The 21,200-nt window shown below is 38.9% G+C and overlaps 1 protein-coding gene across 10 annotated transcripts in view; it reads left to right on the plus strand.

Annotated features, from left to right (window-relative positions):
- The window catches only part of RAPGEF2 (Rap guanine nucleotide exchange factor 2), a 244,368-nt gene that overhangs the window by 196,526 nt on the left and 26,642 nt on the right, over window positions 1–21,200 (plus strand). For all 10 annotated transcript variants that reach the window (XM_038754925.1, XM_038754928.1, XM_038754929.1 and 7 more), the window contains 7 exons: window positions 5,294–5,425; window positions 10,131–10,308; window positions 15,263–15,399; window positions 15,953–16,111; window positions 18,193–18,345; window positions 18,823–18,987; window positions 21,016–21,123. In XM_038754925.1, the coding sequence (XP_038610853.1) occupies window positions 5,294–5,425; window positions 10,131–10,308; window positions 15,263–15,399; window positions 15,953–16,111; window positions 18,193–18,345; window positions 18,823–18,987; window positions 21,016–21,123 (1,032 nt within the window). The remainder of the gene's footprint in view (window positions 1–5,293; window positions 5,426–10,130; window positions 10,309–15,262; window positions 15,400–15,952; window positions 16,112–18,192; window positions 18,346–18,822; window positions 18,988–21,015; window positions 21,124–21,200) is intronic.

A 21,200-nucleotide genomic window follows, 5' to 3' on the forward strand; every position in this document is an offset into this window, starting at 1 on the left:
AATGAGAAGAAATCAGCGTGGCCTAGTAAATAGAGCACGGGATAGGGTGTCAGAAGGACCTGGGTTCTAATCCTGACACCGCCACTTGTCTGCTGTGTCATTGGGTAAGTCACTTCACTTCTCTGGGCCTCAGTTGCCTCATCTGTAAAATGGGGATTTAATACTGTGAGCCTCCTGTGGGACAGACCATGTGGCACACAGTAAGTGCTTAACAAATATAAACCATTTTTTTTAAATATACCTTTTTATGGAAAATGCTGGAAAATCTTGTCAACCCTAGAGATTTATGTAAAATAAATTCTTAGCCTGAATTAAAATTTGCTGACATACTTGCTAGTCCCTTACTAGCTGGCTGTCTTCCTTGGTTCTTTTGGCAGAGGGGAGAAATGCTTGTATTTTAGTTGCTTCTTGGTTTTGATTCAGATGGTACCATAATAACTGAAACTATTTTGTTATGTCCAAATTTTTAGCTCTACACGTTTTAGTTTCCAGGAATTTTTGATTAGATTCAAAGTGTAAATGCCTGACCAAATCAATCTCAGGAGCAACGCTTATTTGGGTGATTGATTCTGTTAATTGAATTTTGGACACATGCTTTGCAACCTTGTTGTCCTCAAGACCCTCTTAGTAAATGGGAAGGTGGGTGGAAGGCTAATCAGGCACAAACCCCACTTTGGAAGAAGTGGGCTCTGGGGAGATGTGGTTCCGCTATGTTCCAGAACCACAAAAAAGCCCCAAAATATGAAATCCTGCTCTTAAAGCAGAAGAATTGAGTTAGTCATGGGGCTTGGGAATGGAGAAGTATATTTCTTTTGCTTCAGAGAGGCAGCAGAACTTGTGAAACAGGAAGAATGGTGCTGTCTACAGTGGTGGGAAAGTCATGAGGAGGACAAAGGTTATAAAGACACAGTAAAGCATATTCCCTAACAATTCAAAGCACCACTGGAGTTTTAGGAGACGGTTGCAGAAGAAAAAAGCACTCTAGCGTGCAGAGTGGTTGTTCAACTTTAGGAAAAGCTTTGCAGAGATTGAAATACCCAGGTTTATGCTCAGAAAGGGACAGGCTTTGTCCTGAACAAACCCATTTGTACTGTGAAAATCCACACTAAGGTGCAAACAATGTGGCAGGGTGTGTTGGTCAGCCCTTTGTCGGCTTTTACCAATAGTAGTGCCATCCCCATCATATCTGACAGTTCACCACTCACCCCTCCTTCAAAACCCTCCTAAAGTTACATCTTAAAGTGAAAGTTACATTTCCTACAACAGACCTCCCAGACTAAACCCTTTATTTCCCATATCCTCCCTCCCCTTTGTGTCAGCTGTGCACTTGTTTCTACCCCTTAATCACTTTGATACCCCAGACTCACAGAGAAGCAGTGACCTAACGGATAGAGCACAGGTCTAGAAATCAGAAGGACCTGGGTTCTAATCCCGGCTCCGCCAATTGTCTGCTGTGTGACTTTGGGCAAGTCACTTCACTTTTCTGTGCCTCGGTTACTGCATCAGTAAAATGGGGAATAGGGTTGTGTGTCCCATGGGGGACATTGGCTGTTTCTAACTTGATTAGCTTGTATCTACCCCAGTGCTTAGTACAGTGCCTGCCACACAGTAAGTGCTTAACAAATACAATCTTTTTTTAAAAAAAATTACAGATGTAAATATTATTTTACTGTACTATTTCCCCTATCCCTAAACTCTTTCCATGACTGTTTTCTCTTGTCTTCTGTTGTCGAGTCATCTCCGACTCATAGTGACACTATGGACACTTCTCTCCCCAAACACCCCACCTCCATCTGCAGTTGTTCTGGTAGTGTAGCCATAGAGTTTACCATTTCCTCCTTCCACGCAGTAAACTTGAGTCTCCGCCCTCGAGTCCCTCCCATGCCGCTGCTGCCCAGCACAGAGGAGTTTTGACTTGTAACAGATTGCCTTCCACTCCCTAGCAACTGCCCAAGCTAGGAATGGAATGGACAGGCCTCTTCTTGACTCTCCCTCCAATAACAATAATAATAATAATAATAATAATAATAATAATAATAATAATAATAATAATGCTATTTGTTAAGCACTTTTGTTATTGTTATTTTGTTGTTATTGCTATTTGTTAAGGCCTCTTCTTGACTCTCCCTCCAATAACAGTAATAATAATGGTATTTGTTAAGCGTTTACTATGTTGAAAGCACTGTTCTAAGCGCTGGGGCGGTTACAAGGGTGATCTGGTTGTACCATGAGGAGCTCACAAACTTGAGGCACAGAAAAATTAAGTGACTTGCCCAAAGTCACATAGCTGACAGGTGGCGGAGCCGGGATTTGAACCCATGACCTCTGACTCCAAAGCCTGTGCTCCTTTCACTGAGCCACGCTGCTTCTGGTAGAGTACTGGAAACTCTCCAGGTTCAACCCTGAGAGGAACTGTTTCCGCTAGTAGACTTTAAGTTCCTTATGTGGGGATCATGTGTACTAACACCATTGTATTGTACTCTCCCCAGCACTTAATACAGTGCTCTGCATGTAGTCAGCACTCAATAAATGCCATTAATTGGTTGATAAAGAAGAATTCTTAGTAGGATTTTCCCAGGAATAGAGAGCAGTAAATTAATCCAAGCATGTATCTTATCCTGCCTGGATTAAAGCATCCACCTCCTTGCTGATATCCTTGCCTCTTGTCTTTCCTTCCTCCAATCCATACTTCATTCTGCTGTCCAGATATTTTTTCTACAAAAACTTTCAGGCCATGTTTCCCCACTCCTGAAGAACCTCTGCTGGTTGCCTATCCTCTTTTGTATCAAACAGGAACTTCTTACCATCAGTTTTAAAGCACTCAATCACCTTGCCCCCTCCTGCCTTACCTCCCTCATTTCCTACTACTACCCAGCCTGTACACCCAGCTCTTCTAATGCCAACCTACTGTATGAGAGTATAAATAATACATGAATAAATTTATGAACTTTATCAGTGATTTTTCAAGGGGAGGAGGAGGTACATAATTGGAAAAATTTGAGGATGCAAGTCTTAGTAATACAATTTTGTTTTATTGACCGAAAGTGTTCCTAACATTTTGCAATGAAACAGTTTGCTCAGGGAGTTTCTCCACAGAAAACAAGCAACTATGTTCTTTCCTTAGTCATCCAATTCTTTAAAATAGTTAAAATAGATTTAGCTTCTTTCTAAAGTGATTGGGATATTTGCTATAACAGTCTGAGATTACCAAAATGATTACAAACAAGATTACTAAATTTAGAGTTATTGAAATAAAGAGCTGGCAAGTCTTCTGATCTAGCCTCTTATGTCAAACCAGTCCCTCTAGTTTTAGTAGAGTAATTTCCAATGTTGAAAATGAAACAGTCTGTTTTGGGCAGTTGCTAGGAACTGCCCAAGATAGGAGTGGAATGGACAGGCCTGTTCTCGACTCTCCCTCCAATAAAATAATAAAATAATAATAATAATAATAATAGTATTTGTTAAGGTAACTGAGGCACAGAGAAGTTAAGTAACTTGCCCAAAGTCACGTAGCTGACAGTTGGCAGAGCCGGAATTTGAATCCATGACCTCTGACTCCAAAGTATAACTGCCTTTAAACTTTTAGTTTGGGTTGCTTTTTTATTTGCTATTTTAACTTGAATTTACCTTTGTTCAGCATATATTTCCTATCCTTGTATTGAAGAATAGGTTTAAGATCTCCAAAGCCTAAAAAGTGTGATTCCTGTTCGACTACTTCAGTTGTTATTATTATTATTATTGTATTTGTTAAGCGCTTACTGTGTGCCAAACACTATTGTAAGCGCAGGGGGAGATATAAGGCAATCAGGTTGTCCCACGTGGGGCTCACAGTGTCAATCCCCATTTTACAGATGAGGTAACTGAGGCACAGAGAAGTTAGGTGACTTGCCCAAGGTCACACAGCAGACAAATGGCAGAGTCAGGATTAGAACCCATAACCTCAGACTCCCAAGTCCTTGCTCTTGCCAGTAGGCCATGCTGCTTCAGCAAGAAGTCAGTGTTTAGAACAGTGCTTGGCACATAGTAAGCGCTTAACAAATACCATTATTATTTTTTATGAAGTCATAGTATCTGTATGCAATTTATTTCCCCCAAATCACTGAAACATAATAAAAAAATAAAAATCCCATTCCCTCAATGCTAGTTTATTCCAAATTAGATCTTGAAAAGATAAATAGTATTTTCATTTTCATGGAAACTTTTAAGCCTCCGAGATTAATTTTTAAGAAGACACCTCTTTTTTGCTGATAGGGTGGGTGCCTTATAGATGTTACTTTTTTTGCAAAATGAAATATGGTTATATTCTTATTCTTACCAGGCAGGCTTCCAGTTTAGTTTTCTTTTGGATAGAAATGGGTTTTCTTCACCTTTGAAACTTTGTTTAGCATTTATTTATGTAACCCAATAATCAGACATATTTTTCCAGATGTTTTTCCATTGGTTTTAGACTGGATAATGGTTGAAGCTTAAGAACAATTTGATAAATAAACAAAAACATAGAATGATGATATTATTGTTATGCTGGACAAACAGCCTTCCGAAAACATTGTATGCCAGAACTCAAAGTCTGTGTTTTGGCTATGATTTATTGGTGAAATTAGAAAACATTCTTCTGACAATACATTCAACATATTTGTCTAGATTTGTTAAATATTTTTGGATTTGAAACTCTGTAGTGGATTGAGTACTCTTAAAGTTATAGTTATATTGTTAAAGTGTCTGGTATAAAGTTATAAATAGTTTGGCAGTTGAGTTTTGCCCTGTGCATTGCATTTGATTCTTTTATATGTATTTCTGAAGAGAGAAAATTCAGGTTTCTGAAATTGTGAATAAAATTTATTTTGTATTCAGGCTCGCCATTATGCTGTAAGTTCAATATCTTTGGGTTCAACATGATGAAAACTCATTTGATATACAATTTGGTACAATAATAACACTAACCACATGCCTACTATATGTACTGACTCTTCCTAAAAATGCTGGGTACCCCAAAGTCAAAATGAACTGCTAGTATCAACTAATGCTAAAAGCCTGATTTAAAAGCAGAACTGAAAATATTCTGGGTTCATTAGATTTTGTGAAATTGGATACTTTTATCTTTTAAGCAGTAGTCATTTATATTTTTATTTGTGTTCAAATTCATGGCGGGTGAATATTTAAAGTAGTAAACTTTATCTCAGACTTCCATGCTAATAATTTTTGGCGTTGATACGGAGTAGAAATGGTAAGGAATTTCTGTGATTTGAGTCCTTGTTTCAAGGTGTAATGCTGCCTTTTCTTATTTCCTCTAAAGCTTCCTGCAGATTTTACAAAACTACACCTTACAGACAGCCTCCACCCACAGGTGACCCACGTTTCTTCTAGTCATTCAGGATGTAGCATCACCAGTGATTCTGGAAGCAGTAGTCTGTCAGATATCTACCAGGTAAGAGAACGTTTCCTTGCCTATCTTCATTAGTTTCATGGTTCAAAAACTCCAGCTCATGGAAACATTTGAACACACCTAAGTATTTAGTTTGAATATGGATTAAACACACAGGATATCGATTCTATGGTTAATTGTTTTTGATCCATATTAACCTCCATGGAGTGACATAATATACCAAATTTTAGGGAAAAGAATTGTTCACTTTGAAAATGAAGCACTCTAGCTGTTGACTTAAGATGATGAACAAACTGTTGTAATGATTATTTTTCATCTGATGGATGTTGAATCCGTCTCCTCTATTTTTTTAACCTAATGGGAGAAATATTTGATTTTTACCTGGAATGCCAGAATCAGTTGGCAGAGGCCTGAATAGAATCAACCCACAGTTCTCTTGGCTCTTTTCACTTTTATTTTTAATGTGTTTTATCACTTGGATAGCTTTCCCATCAGAGATGGAACAGAAATTTAGAATTTTTTAAAAATTTAGTTTATTTTCTTTAAAGTTTCTTGAGCAGAAGGGTTCCAGCAGAACCCTTTCTGAAGAAAACTGGGTATCACACAAATGCTGTTTCCTTTCATTGTGTAACAAATGATTAGAAGAGTGAGCGCCAAAAGAGTTAATCTGGCTGTGCTCCATCAAAGTTCAAAGAAGGAAAAAGAGGACTGGAATTGAAAAGATACCTAAAACTAAGCAATACCTTCTTCCTGCCGCTTTCAAATTATGCATTTTCAGGACACACATTCTATAGCTGTTTTGGGTCACTTTTTGAAAATACTTAGAACCATTAAGTTTATAATTACAGCACTAAGAACCTGAGGGTTGTGATTTAATGTAGAAAACTGTACCCTGGACATATAAAGCACTGCAGTGAAATAAATACCTTCCATAGTCTTTTCGTAGTAGACACAGTTGGAGTTAAGAAAAATTGGTAAAAGCCATGGTATAAACAGGAGTCTATTGGAACTTGTGTACCAGTTAAATCCAAGTGAGCTGGTATCAGAAAGTAGATTTTTCCTTTTAAGAGGACTTGCCTGTGTGTCACATTTGGACACACATTTGCAGATTGGGGTGGGCTGGGCTGCAGATTAGACTCCTAAAAGAGAAATACTATCACCCACAGCAGGAGCTCTGCCCTTTAAAAAGTCACCTTCCTGGGTAAAGGTTGGGGAGGAGGTGTCCCTAGGAGACAGTTCGTCCTGGCTTTGATCTAGGGTCGCGAGTGGCTGGTGGTTAGAACTTCTGGGTTAGTAGGTGGTTCTGCACTTTGAACATCTACTTCTTCCTTGCCAGTCACCCTGCCTGTTTTCCATAACTGCTAGCCCTGATCCTGCTAATATTGAGGGGATCCAGGGATCCCTTCCGAAAGCCCTGGTTGAGAAGTAGGCCGCACACATTCCCCTCCACCTTGGGGACAAGGAGGCAGGAGCCCGTTTTGGGCAGGGACTGTCTCCATTTGTTGCTGAATTGTCCTTCCCAAGCGCTTAGTACAGTGCTCTGCACACAGTAAGTGCTCAGTAAATATGATTGAATGGATGAATGAGGGTACTGGAAAGGTGTGTGGATCCTAGTTCTGATAAGCAGCGTGGCTTAGTGGAAAGAGCACAGGCTTGGGAGTCAGAGGTTGTGGGTTCTAATCCTGGTTACATCATTTGTCAGCTGTATGACTTTGGGTAAGTCACTTAACTTCAGTGAGCCGGTTACCTCATGTGTAAAAATGAGGGTTAAGACTGTGAGCCCCCTGCGGGACAACCTGATTACCTTGTATCTACTCCAGCACTTAAAACAGTGCTTGGCCCATAGTAAGCGCTTAACAAATACTATTATTATTATTATTATTATTATTATTATTATTATTATTATTATACACCACAAGAGGCAGCAGTGGACCAAGCCTTCCCGCCCTTCACTTCTCTGCAGCATCATGAAGGAAGTTGGGTTTCAATCGTAGACTATATTCCCGTTTTGAGCTCTGAACACTAAAAGCATCCCAACGCCCCCATAATACATTTCAAATAAATAAGGTAATTCTCCAGACAGCAAAGCAGAAAGATTTTATGGCAGTATCCAAGACTGTGACTCCGTTGAAGATCTGTTTGTACAAACTTTATCTAATGAAGAATGCCTCGCTGGCAAGCCCTGTTGAGAACTGAGGTGTGACTGAAGTATGACCCTCTGACTATTCTGTTGGTCTCAGCAATTTGGCCAGGTGGAAAGAGCACAGGACTGAAGACTTGACATCTAATCCCACCTCTGCTGCTTGCCTGAGTGTGACCTTGGGCAAGTCACTTCTCCCCTCACTTTCCTCATACTTAAGATGGGGATTACATACCTATTCTCACTCCCTCATGAACTGTGAGTCCCATGTTTGTTACAAGCACAGTGAACAGAAAATATAAGTTAAATGGTTGAGCAGTGTCTGTGCCTTCAAAATTAGTGTTTAAATAATGTGTTATGGTGGAAACAGTTTCAGCTTGAGTTACTCAGCCTGCTCCAATGGGCACGTCAATCATGTCTGTATTTTAGAATCAGATTAGTTGACCTTCGTGGAATGAAGGTCTCTGTTCAAGGTTATAAAATCTTGTTAGACAAAGCAATACTTGTGGTAATAGGTTATGCGAAACAACTAATTCAGCTAAATAATCCAATTGTACTGTACAGTTGTCTAAATCTCCATTTTCAGAAAACATCCTAGTATTTTAGTGCTGATTGAAATGAACTATTGCATATCCTGAAGAATTATATTATTGTGAGGGCAAAGCCCTCCCCCCCCAAAAAAAACCCCAGAATATTCCACTATAATATAAATGCACTTCTGAGAAATTGGATTTTTAATAACTAGTTTCAGACATAACTTCCCTTCCCAGAAATTGAAAAGAGCAGTGAAAATAACCCATCATCAGTTTGTAAATATAACCTGATGTGTGATCGTCAAAGTTCAGAGGAAGCCAGGGTGTAAATGTGATTACATTTAGGCAAGCATTAACAGATCGCCACCTTTATAGGCTCCAAAACTAGGGTGACGAAACAGCAAAAGGTGACCTAGTTTTTCTTATCGCTCATCTGACGTACTACTGTAACTTGTATCAGGTTCTTCTGGTTCATCTGCCCTGAACAATTTAATGGCAGTTCCCCATAGTCTGAGTTTTAAAGATTAGGTATGTGACATAACCTGACTTTATACGTCCAGGATATTAAATTTAGTAGCAGAAATAGCATGTTTCTGTCTCGGGTTAAAATTGGATTTCCTAGACTTTACTGTTAAGCCTCTTGTAGCCATAAGGGAATGTTAAACACTGTGTGTTATCAGGTAGGAGTAGTGACATAGTGCTTATACTATGCTGAAGCACTTGAAAAAATTAAAGATGAACAAATTAGACACAGCTCCTTTTCCAGGGTCAGGGGCTGAGAGTAGGGATTATGCCTTCCAGTTCCATTGTATTATATTGTCCAAGTGCTCAATAAATACAGTCAATGGTATTTACTCTATGTTTATTCTGTGCAAAGCACTTGGGAGAGTTGATAGACACATTCCCTGCCCACAAGGAGCTTGCAGTCTAAAAGCATTAAACAGTTAGCTAAATATAGTTATTGAAGGGAGAAGTGCTTACTTTCTTCATGATTCCAGGCATCCTCCGCCGTGTTGGAACAGTTTGGGAATTGTCTAAGCATAGGGCTCATGTCCTATGGTGCTCTGGGGTAGCTCAGGGGACAACTGCAGCGGGCTCTGGGTCATGTGGGTTTTAGCTTGTGTCCATCCCTGCTCACGCAGAAAAATGGAGCTCCTCTTCCACGCTCGTTTTTTAGGGGCAAGAGGCTGGATCAGTTTGGGTGACTCTAGGCACACCCTGTACTCTCTTCATATTTTATTATATTTGCCAATCTGATTTTGATGAAATAAAAAAATGGAGCTCCTCTTCCATGTTCGTTTTGTAGGGGCAAGAGGCTGGAATCAGTTTGGGTGGCTCTAGGCACACCCTGGACTCTCTTCATATTTTATTATATTTACCAATCTGATTTTGATGAAATAAAATTTTCAAAATTCGCATCGTTTGAATTGGCCCATAAATTCATTTCAACCATTGAGTTTTTAAATAAAATATTTCACAAACTTCAGGTCAAATAACCAATCCTAAAACGTGATTTAATGTTAGGTAAGCTTGAGCCATCGTCTCTTTAAGGAAATGCAGCAACAATGGAGAATATGCTCTAGACTGTCATTTACCAATCACTTTCCCCAGTCCCCAAGTAAGTTTTGGAAAAAGAGATGAGATTTCTTTTTCTTTCTGAAAAAATATAAACTTCTATAGCTGTTTATTTTAAGGGTTTCTAAGGAAATTATTCTTTTCCTATTTGAGATTTGCATTCCAGCTCCTTTGTATAGTTCTTACATTTTTAAAATTTAAAATACTAATATCTTTCTCCCAAAGCTTCCAATCAAAATAATTATGTACGCAGGTCAGAGGTGGATGCCTATAAATTTGGATGAATTCAGTTATGATGAACAAAGCAATTGGTTTGAAGGTAGCTATTTAAATTCTGTTTAAGTCCCTGTTCTGGTAAGTATAGAAATCCCTATTTAAGTTTATGCGAAATGAAAACAAAATGTATCATTAAAATAAAACTAGGGTCTTTTAAAATGTATGCATTAACTTTTGGGCACAAATAAGTCTTTTGTTCTTAACTGTTTCCCTCCATTTTCAGGCCACAGAGAGTGAGGCTGGTGATATGGACCTGAGTGGATTGCCCGAAACTGCAGTGGACTCGGAAGATGATGATGACGAAGAGGATATTGAGCGGGCATCAGATCCTCTGATGAGCAGGGACATTGTCAGAGATTGTTTGGAAAAAGACCCCATTGACAGAACGGATGATGACATTGGTAAGTTGGTTTAAGGAAAATAATGATGGTATTTTTAAAGCGCTTAATGTGTGTACAGGAAGCACAGAAAGCTTCCTTTCTACAGGAAGGAAGCATGGCCTAATGGAAAGAGCATTGAGCTGGGAGTCAGGAGACTTGTATTTAATAATTTCACAAGCCTGCAACCTTGGTGTCATCCTCGACTCCGCTCTCTCGTTCACCCCTCACATCCAATCCGTCACCAAATCCTGCCGGTCTCACCTCCGCAACATCACCAAGATCTGCCCTTTCCTCTGCATCCAAACCGCTACCCTACTCGTTCGGTCTCTCATCCTGTCCGGACTGGATTACTGCATCAGCCTCCTCTCCAATCTCCCATCTTCCTGTCTCTCCCCACTTCAATCCATACTTCACACCGCTTCCTGGATCGTCTTGGTGCGGAAACGCTCTGGGCATGTTACTCTCCTCCTCAAAAATCTCCAGTGGCTACCAATCAACCTATGAATCAGGCAAAAACTCCTCACCCTCGGCTTCAAGGCTTTCCATCACCTCGCCCCCTACTACCTCACCTCCCTTCTCTCCTTCTCCAGCCCAGCCCGCACCCTCCGCTCCTCTGCCGCTGCTAACCTCCTCACTGTGCCTCGTTCTCGCCTGTCCCGCCATCGACCCCCGGCCCGTGTCATCCCCTGGGCCTGGAATGGCCTCCCTCTGCCCATCTGCCAAGCTCGCTCTCTTCCTCCCTTCAAAGCCCTACCGAGAGCTCACCTTCTCCAGGAGGCCTTCCCAGACTGAGCCCCCTCCTTCGTCTTCCCCTCCCCATCCCCCCACCCTACCTCTTTCCCCTCCCCACAGCACCTGTATATATGTTTGTACAGATTTATTACTCTATTTATTTTACTTGTACATATTTAGTATTCTATTTATTTTGTTGATGATGTGCATCTAGCTTTCATTCTATTTATTCTGATGACTTGACACCTGTCCACATGTTTTGTTTTGTTGTCTGGCTCCCCCTTCTAGACTGTGAGCCCATTGTTGGGTAGGGACCGCCTCTATATGTTGCCAACTTGTACTTCCCAAGCGCTTAGTACAGTGCTCTGCACACAATAAGCGCTCAATAAATATGATTGAATGAATGAATGACCAAGGACTGTGTCCACCCTGACTATCTTTTATTACCCCCAGCGCTTAGTACAGTACTTGGTATATAGTAAATGTTTAATGAGTGCCACAGTGATTCAATTACCCCACACTTAACAAAATAGCAGAAATACTTTTATTACTTCTATTACTGCCCTGCTGTGTGGCCATAGGGCTTCTTTGAGGTTCACTTTCCTCATCAGTAAAATGGGTTTAAGTTAACTACCTGCTCTTCCCGCCTCTTAGATCGTTTCCGGTTAGATTGTCTTTGTCCACTCAGAGCTTGTTCAGTTCTTTGGCCCATAGTAAACACTTAGTAAGTGGTATTATCAGTCAATTAATGTGTGTAGAGCACTGTACTAAGTGCTTGGGAAAGTGCAGTGAAGAAGCATAATTTTCACCTCTAAGGATTTTACAATCTAGCAGGAGAGGCAGATGTTAAAATAAATTACAGGAAGAAGAAACAACAGAGAATAAGAATATGTACTTAGGTGCTATGGGAGTGTTTTAGGGATAGGGATTGAAATACCTAGGTTGATGCAAAATGGAGGGGGAAAAAGGTGGGTTCTAATCCTGGCTCTGCCACTTATCAGCTGTGTGACTTTGGGCAAGTCACTTAACTTCTCTGTGCCTCAGTTACCTCATTTGTAATAATAATAATGATGATGATGGCATTTATTAAGCGCTTACTATGTGCAAAGAACTGTTCTAAGCGCTGGGGAAGTTACAAGGTGATCAGGTTGTCCCATGGGGGGCTCACAGTGTTCGTCCCCATTTTCCAGATGAGGTCAATGAGGCCCAGAGAAGTTTAGTGACGTGCCCAAAGTCACACAGCTGACAAGTGGCGGAGCCGGGATTTGAACCCATGACCTCTGACTCCAAAGCCCGTGCTCTTTCCACTGAGCCACGCTGCTTCTCCGTGAGCCCCAGGTGGGACAACCTGATTACCTTGTATCTACCCCAGTGCTTTGAATAGTGCTTGGCACATAGTAAGCGCTGAACAAATACCATAATAATAATAACATTATTATTATTAATGCATTGCATTTTAAAAAGTGAGCTTGACTGCAGTTTTCAATAGTATTTTTCAATTGTAATTTTAGGTCCAAAATCGGATTTAGTAGTCGATAAAAATCTGATATCTTAAATGACAGTGATGTTATAATACATGAAGGTATGCTCATTGAAAATGAAAATGAAAATGTGGATTGTATCTCGTCTATCTCGCTGCCGACCTCTTGCCCATGTCCTGCCTCTGGCCTTGAACACCCTCCCTCCTCAAATCTGACAGACAAATGACTCTCTCTCCCTTCAAAGTCTTATTGAAGGCCTCCAAGAGGCCTTCCCTCACTTAACCCTCCTTTCTTCTTCTCCCACTCCCCTCTGCATTGCCCTGACTTGCTCCCTTTATTCATTCCCTCTCCCAGCCCCACAGCACTTAAGTACATATCTGTAATTTATATTAATGTCTGTCTTCCCCTCTAGACTGTAAACTCATTATGGACAGGGAATGGGTCTGTTTATTGTTACATGGTGCTCTCCCAAGTGCTTAGTACATTGCTGTGCACACAGTAAGCGCTCAATAAATACAACTGAATGAATATTATGGATGTTTATATTGTGGCATACATTTTCTTAATGTAGCAAATTAAGATCTGTTCCAGAACTACTGGAAAAATGCTATTATTCATTCAGTCATATTTATTGAGCGCTTACTGTGTGCAGAACACTGTACTAAGTGCTTGGGAAGTACAATTATTAAATTCCTTTATATGCTGAATACTGTGGTAGTAGTCATAGCAGCAGCATTTATTGAGCTCCCATTTGGTATGATGACTGTACTAGGCACTTGAAAGTTCTGAATACCTAAGTGATATTTTCCCTGCCCACAAAGGGCTTACACACCAATAGGGAGACCAACAGTTAATATTTAAGTGTTTTGATGTATGACATCACAGAGTTAAATACAGAAGGAATTAGCATGTGATTAAGTTTTCAGTAGGTGGTAGAAGTACTTGTTCTGTGCACCTTTGAATTGCTCCATTAGGATCTCCTTCAGTCCTGGTGGCAAATTAATCTTAGACTATGACCACAGGGACTTGTCCAACCTCATTACCTTGTGGCTCTGTCCCAGTGCTTAGTGCAGTGCTTAGCCCTTTTACTGTTATTTATTGTCAATCAATCAATCAATCAATCATATTTATTGAGCACTTATTGTGTGCAGAGCACTGTACTAAGCACTTGGGAAGCACAAGTTGGCAACATATAGAGACAGTCCCTACACAACAGTGGGCTCACAGTCTAAAAGGGGGAGACAGAGAACGAAACCAAACATACTAACAAAATAAAATAAATAGAATAGATATGTACAAGTAAAATAAATAAATAAATAGAGTAATAAATATGTACAAGCATATATACATAAATACAGGTGCTGTGGGGAAGGGAAGGAGGTAAGATGGGGGGATGCTTAAGAAATGCCACAAAAAGCCTGGCTTGGGAGCCAGAGGACCTGGGTTCTAATGCTGGCTCTGCCACTTGTCTGCTGTGTGACCTTGGGCAAGTCACTTAATTTCTGTGCTGTACCTCAGCTCTAAAATGGAGTTCAAGGCTGTGAGCCCCATGCGGGAAAGAGACTGTGTCCAACCTAATTACCTTGTACCTACCCCAGCGCTTAGAATACTGCTTGAAATATAGTAAAGGCTTAACAAATAGCACAATTTTATTATTATTATTAGAGGGGGATGAAGGGGCCTCCCCAGTTCAACAAGTTCTTCGGTAATCTGCTCAGAGATATTTCCAGGGACAAACAGGGGCTGAAGTGTCTTCTAAAATCCTTTCATAGTCCCAGGTTGGGTGTGGGGAGGGAGTTACCTTTGGTGTTTGACTACGGAATCAGAACATAGGTTTAGAGTAAGGCATCACACACTTCAGTTCGTGGTTGAAACTTGGGCTCTGCCTGAATAGTCAGTTCTTCCTTCAACACCGGTTCATTATCATTATGTTTTGCCTACTTTGCTGTTGAATAACTAGATAGGAGTGTCGATCTGGGTGTCCCCTCACAGCAGGAAATTCTGATAGCTGAGCCCGTCTTTCCTGATGCAGTTTTAACCTATTTTACCTACTTCTGCCCTCAGTGGAGTTAAGAAAGTTGCAATCCTTTCTATTATTATATATTTGTTAAAATAGGAAATGTGTATACCAACCCTATTGTACTGTACTCTCCCAAACATTTGGCACAGAGTACATTTAGTAAGCACTCAATAAATACTAGTGATCAATTTTTATGCAACAGAAAGAGCCAAGGAAAAAGAGCTAAGTTCCTTTGGTCTTTTGTCAGAAGTCTTAAGCGGCTTTTTGTCATGCTTCTGAAATCTTCAAGTTATGGAGCCCAAAACTAGATTCAGGATACCTGTTAAGGATCTGATAATATACAGCAATGAGGGTTTTCTACATATTCCCATGGGTAATCTAATTTATGGAAAAAATTAAAATCCAAAACAAATCACATGCCATCTAAAGAGACTCCCTATTTGGTTTTAGTGGAACTTCTGTAGTAGAATACATAAATCCCTTAAGTATATTTTAGTTGTCTGAGATGCTGTGCTAGATTATCCTATAATTTTTTTTCCATACAAAAATACTGTCACAGAGTTACAACCACCAGCATTGCAGTAGCCTTTTAGAGAAGCACTTTTTTTTAATATGCCGAAAGGATTTTTCAGTAGTTTGAGAGAGAAAACCCATAGGCCTTATTTTTGAAGGGCTGTCGTTTTACTAAGATCAGTTGTTTTGACACTTGCAAATCACCGGGTATTTTTATTTCTCCTTTCAGAACAACTCTTGGAATTTATGCATCAGTTGCCTGCTTTTGCCAACATGACAATGTCAGTGAGGAGAGAACTCTGTGCCGTGATGGTGTTTGCAGTGGTGGAAAGAGCAGGAACAATAGTGCTAAATGATGGAGAAGAGGTCAGTAACATAGCTGATTAGCAGCTACTTCAAAAATCAATCAGTCAAAGGTATTTATAGAGTACTCAATGTGCAGACCACTACACTAAGTCCTCGGGAAAGTTCATTGTAACATTGTTGGTAAGTGCAGTCCCTTCCCACAAGGAGCTTTCAGAATCTAAAACCTCTGACAAGAGAATATGATTCCTTATGATTCCCTTCCTTATCTCTTCATCTTTCTTATTCCCCACTTCCTCTGTTACTCTGGAAGGAATTTATTTTCATGTTCTCAAGATTCATAGCAGTTACTTCAATTTCACTGTTTTATTTTTTACTGTCAGTTCTTTAGCGATGCCACACTTTCTAGATATTACCATGGTAAAGTTTGTTACTTTTCAAAGCAGTGAAAATGTGTTTTTTTTTTCCCCTTGGGGTTATTTTTATTAAGTAGTGTTCACTTAAAGAAAGAACTAAATGATGGAATATTTTAGTTCTTGTTTAACATGTATATTTCCTTTTAGAGAAAAATATGAAAGATTTGTGTAGTTTTCTTAATTTTGTTTTCTCTTTTCAGTTGGACTCCTGGTCAGTAATTCTGAATGGCTCAGTTGAAGTGACGTATCCAGATGGAAGAACAGAAATATTATGTATGGGAAACAGTTTTGGAGTATCCCCTACAATGGACAAGGAATATATGAAAGGAGTGATGAGAACAAAAGTAGATGATTGCCAGGTATAAAACATACGTGAAAGTATATTTATAAATGCACTCTTTAAAATTTTGAGTAAATTCTTGTAAACTTCTTTGAGCTTCTGCAGAATTTGAGGTATACATATAAATAAAAAGGAAGTGTTTGCATAATTGCTTTTAATAATGTGGCCATTTTTAAAGACCGCGACCTTTTAAGTCACCTGAAGTAGGAGATATAAGATGAATGGAATTATGAATACATCAAGTGGTGTGAGTGGCTTAATGGTGAGCCGTGCTCTAGAGTAATTGGGTGGAAGGAAGAGATTTCAGAACCATTAGACATGAAGTATTTTTGGAATTAGTAGTGGGATGAATCAGTGAAAGAACTTACAACACTACCCTGTGTGGATTGTGTTCATCCTGATTTGCTTGTATCTCCTCCAGTGCTTAGTACATTGCCTGGCACACAGTAAGGCTTAATAAATACCTCAGTTATTATTGTTGCTATTATTATTATTACTCCTGTAATAAGGGAAGGGGAGAGAATTGGTAGGACATCAGTCAACCAGTGTTCTTTGTGAAGAGCCCTGTATTAAGCTCTTGAGAGATACGTGAAATTTCAGAATTAGTAAAATAGACAACCCAAAGCTTTTAAGGAGAAATAGAAACATACAGAAGGAAATTTGAAATGGAGATAAACTTGGTAATAATGCACAGATTTTTTAAAAAAAAATTATTGACAGTCGATTCAGATTCTTTGCTTTTGACTGTAAAAGCAAAGGAGTAATGAGTCCAGGACAAAAGTCCTAAGAGCCAAGCAAACGAGAAGGGAAGAATGGGGAGGAACAGGAAGAGAAGTAGCATACTGGGAAGTGATCAGGAAAGCTTAAAATGGAAAAGGGGATAAAGGAAACAAGAAACAGCTGAGAAGCAGAGTGGCCTAGAGGAAAGAGAACTGGTCTGGGAGTTAGAGGACTTATGTTCTAATCCTGTATCTGCCACTTGCCTGCTGTGTGATTTTGGGCAAGACACTTAACTTCTTTGGGCCTCAGTTTCCTTGTCTGTAAAATGGAGATTAAATACCCATTCTCCTTCCTCCTTAGAGTGTGAGTCCCATGTAGAACAGGGACTGGATCTGTTCTGATTGTTTTGTATCTCCTCCAGCATCTAGCTGGTTTTTGAAATGCCGAAATTTGATTTCAGTTTTGTAATGGCCAATTCATAAAGATAGTGGTTGAATGTCAAATTGCAAAATTTGCATCATTACAATTACTATTAAAAGGAAGAAAAATACAGCCGAGCCATCAATAGATATATCTGGCCAGTAGCCCAGGAGATCTGAGGAAACGGAATCTATACTTTGCCATATCGCTCTATTATTAGTGAACATCATAGAAAAATCCATGGCTATAATTAAAATGAGGTATTTTTTTGAAAATCTAATGCTGGAGGGTAGTCAAACAACACTAAATAATGGAGGTTTATTGTTATGTAAATTTGCATGAATCCCTTTATATGACTCTTCTATTTCTAACTTGAATACATAGTAATTATTCTTATTTTAAGTTTTCTTTAAAAATTTCCAGTTAAAGTTTTAAACTTTTCTGTCCATTCAGGACAAAATGTAAATATTTTGCTCTGAGAACAATTTCTTTTTGCCCGTCAATTCTATTCTCTGAACCAGAAGTTAATTTTAGAGCTGTCTTTGTCTTTACATTTATGGGAACAAAAATTGGGTGTGAGGACATACATAGTCTCATTTTGCAGAAAGTTTATGGCTAGAAACCTTATTCCTTAAATTTTTCACTCAACTAGAGAAAAGGAAATTTTCTGTTTTAATTTTCCATTTTATGGGAAATATTTTATAGATTTTTCAAGTTGTGGCATTAAAGAGAACATAAATTATATATATCATTAAGTTTTGAGAAAATCAGAAATAATTCCAAACGATTAGCAAATGAAAGTAAAAGTTTGTTGGGGAAAAATTAATGAAAGGTTCACCAGACTTGCTTACCCAGTTTGGCATTAATTATTTCATGAAAGAAGTGACCATCCACCTTGCACTGTGAGTAGTCATTTTGAAGCGTCCGTATCCCTAATGTGTGTCTCGTGATTCTTTGTAGTTTGTCTGCATAGCCCAGCAAGATTATTGCCGCATTCTCAACCAGGTGGAAAAGAACATGCAGAAAGTGGAGGAAGAGGGAGAGATAGTTATGGTCAAAGAACACAGAGAGCTTGATCGCACTGGGACAAGAAAGGGTCATATTGTTATCAAGGTAAAGAAAAAAAATCCCAAACATACTGGTGAGTTGTATTGATCAAAAGCTCTAGATTTTTGCATTCTCCACATACTTTTTATTAGCTACTTACCGAAAGGACCCTGAACATTTTCATCACTTTATTCTCTCTGGAAGTTCTCCGGTTTTCAAACGTACCTGCTGTAAAATCAAATGACTAACATTAATTACTTGCATTGTACAATATCCATTAAGGACTATTCATTCATTCATTCAATCGTATTTATTGAGCGCTTACTATGTGCAGAGCACTGTACTAAGCACTTGGAAAGTACAAGTCCGTGACATATAGAGACGGTCCCTAACCAACAACGCGCTAATAGTTGTGCCTTTACAATTCGGAAGCGTCAGTAACCGAATGGGTCCAATAAAGTTTCAAGCGGTTATCCAAATTGTCGAATTAAGGTGTCATATGCAAACAGACTACCATTCTAATGACAAATTTATTTGTTACAGGGCACTTCGGAAAGATTAACAATGCATTTGGTGGAGGAGCATTCGGTAGTGGATCCAACGTTTATAGAGGATTTCCTATTGACCTACAGAACCTTTCTTTCCAGCCCAATGGAAGTGGGCAAGAAGTTATTGGAGTGGTTCAATGACCCTAGCCTCAGGGATAAGGTTGGACAGTAATTCCCATATTGATATTTAGGTATCAAATAATAATAATAATAATGATGATGGCTTTTGTTAAGCGCTTACTATGTGCCAAGCACTGTTCTAAGCACTAAGGGGATACAAGGTCATCAGGTTGTCCCACATGGGGCTCACAGTCTTAATCCCCATTTTAGAGATGAGGTAACTGAGGCCCAGAGAAGTTAAGTGACTTGACCAAAGTCACACAGCAGACAAAGCGGTGGAGCCGGAATTAGAACCCAAAACCTCTGACTCCCAAGCCCGGGCTCTTTCCACTGAGCCACGCTGCTTCTTTATTAACAATCGCAAAGAAAGGATAACTAAGCCATTTTGTGTGTTCTTTTGGTATCAGCTGGAGATAGTGTTAAAAGAAAACAAACCAACAAATGTTTTGTACAGTTTGCTTGAAACCTAAAACTAAATTTCAGGGGACAATCAAATCTAGACATTTTAAAAATAAACTTACAAATTGATCATTTTAAAATTACAAACTTGATAATATTCCAATTCAGACAATCACTTCCAAAGATTTGAGACACTTTATAGTTTTTTTTCCCCCTTGACCGATTAATTCAGGCATTTTAAGAAGGGTGAATGTAATATCACTTGGATTTTTATCTCTTACCTTGGGTTTGAGGATCAGTTCATGAATAAAATAGTAATTAAACTCTAAGCAGATATAATAAATCAGCAAGAGATTTTTAAAATATCACTAACCCCCCTCCATCACTTTTGTTGCCAACCTACCTATAACACTGAATCCCTTCTTTGAACCTCTAATCAGAACATCTTTAAACGAAATGCCTTATTGCCTCAGTTCATGTCAAAGGCCACTTGTGAATCCTTTAATTGCATTTGGTTGATATATAACAGAGGTGGCTTTGGGATCAAGGGTGACAACCATTTCAATTCAACTGAATTAAAAATCGTCTACATTTTTGTTTCCTGACATATTTGGCAGTCATTTTTCTCCATTTCTATTTTTTAAAAAGGTTAATAATATTTCTGAAACAAATCCTTTAAAAACAAGAGCACCAAGAAACCCATTTATAGTGTTTTGGGAATCCCCAAACCAAATAAATAGAGCATAGATTTGGGACTCTAGAAATTAGAGCAGTCATTTTTAAAAATTCAATTTGAAAAGAATCACATCTTAAACAAATTCAATTTAAAAAAAAAATGATGTCTCTTTTGCTTTAAAAAGACCTCCAGTCTCCCAGTATTTTTAAATTTTCATTTTCAGGCCCAAAGTGGTTGATCCCATTTTGTCCTCATTCATTCATTCATTCATTCAATCGCATTTATTGATCGCTTACTGTGTGCAGAGCACTGTACTAATCGCTTTTGGAAGTACAAGTCGGCAACATATAGAGACGGTCCCTACCCAACAATGGGCTCACAGTCTAGAAGGGGGAGACAGACAACAAAACAAAACATGGAGACAGGTGTCAAAACCGTCAGAATAAATAGAATTATAGCTTAGATGCACATCATTAATAAAATAAATTGAGTAGTAAATATGTACAAGTAAAATAAATAGAGTAATAAATATCACTACACCCCTCCTCTTTACTCCAACCCTCCACCCCCGCGCTCCAACTACCTTCCATCTCTTACATGGTATGTGGCCCTATCCCTGAGATTTAAGTTTCTATGCACTGTTTAGAGGCAAGTTCAGTAAGGAGGAATTGAACAAAATGAGGAGTTGATCTCAAGGAATGAAGTTAGTTTCTGGTCTTCCTTTCACAACTTGCTTGTCTGCACCTTTTTTCACTTTTTGCTTTTGATTTCCCTCACATCCATTACCTAGAACAATTGATTGGAAGAATACAAATCTTCCCCTGATAGTTGCGGTTTTATGAAAAAATAATATTTTGATAAGAACAGGATATGGTTATGTTCTTGCAAAAGATTACTAAATTTGGCCATTTCAAAATTTGAATAATAGGAAAATATTTTTTGAAAAAGACGTTAGCTGGATGAAAACTCACTGAAGAATTAATTGACTTACAGGTTACACGGGTAGTGTTGTTGTGGGTGAACAATCATTTCAATGACTTTGAAGGGGATCCTGCCATGACTCAATTTTTAGAGGAATTTGAAAACAATTTGGAAAGAGAGGTAAGATTAATGAAGCTAAGTAATGAATGTTTTTTCGTATTGTCTCACATAATTTTGCCATTTGGTATGTCACTGCA

The sequence above is a fragment of the Tachyglossus aculeatus genome, chromosome 12 (genome assembly GCF_015852505.1).
Source record: "Tachyglossus aculeatus isolate mTacAcu1 chromosome 12, mTacAcu1.pri, whole genome shotgun sequence".
NCBI lineage: Eukaryota > Metazoa > Chordata > Mammalia > Monotremata > Tachyglossidae > Tachyglossus > Tachyglossus aculeatus.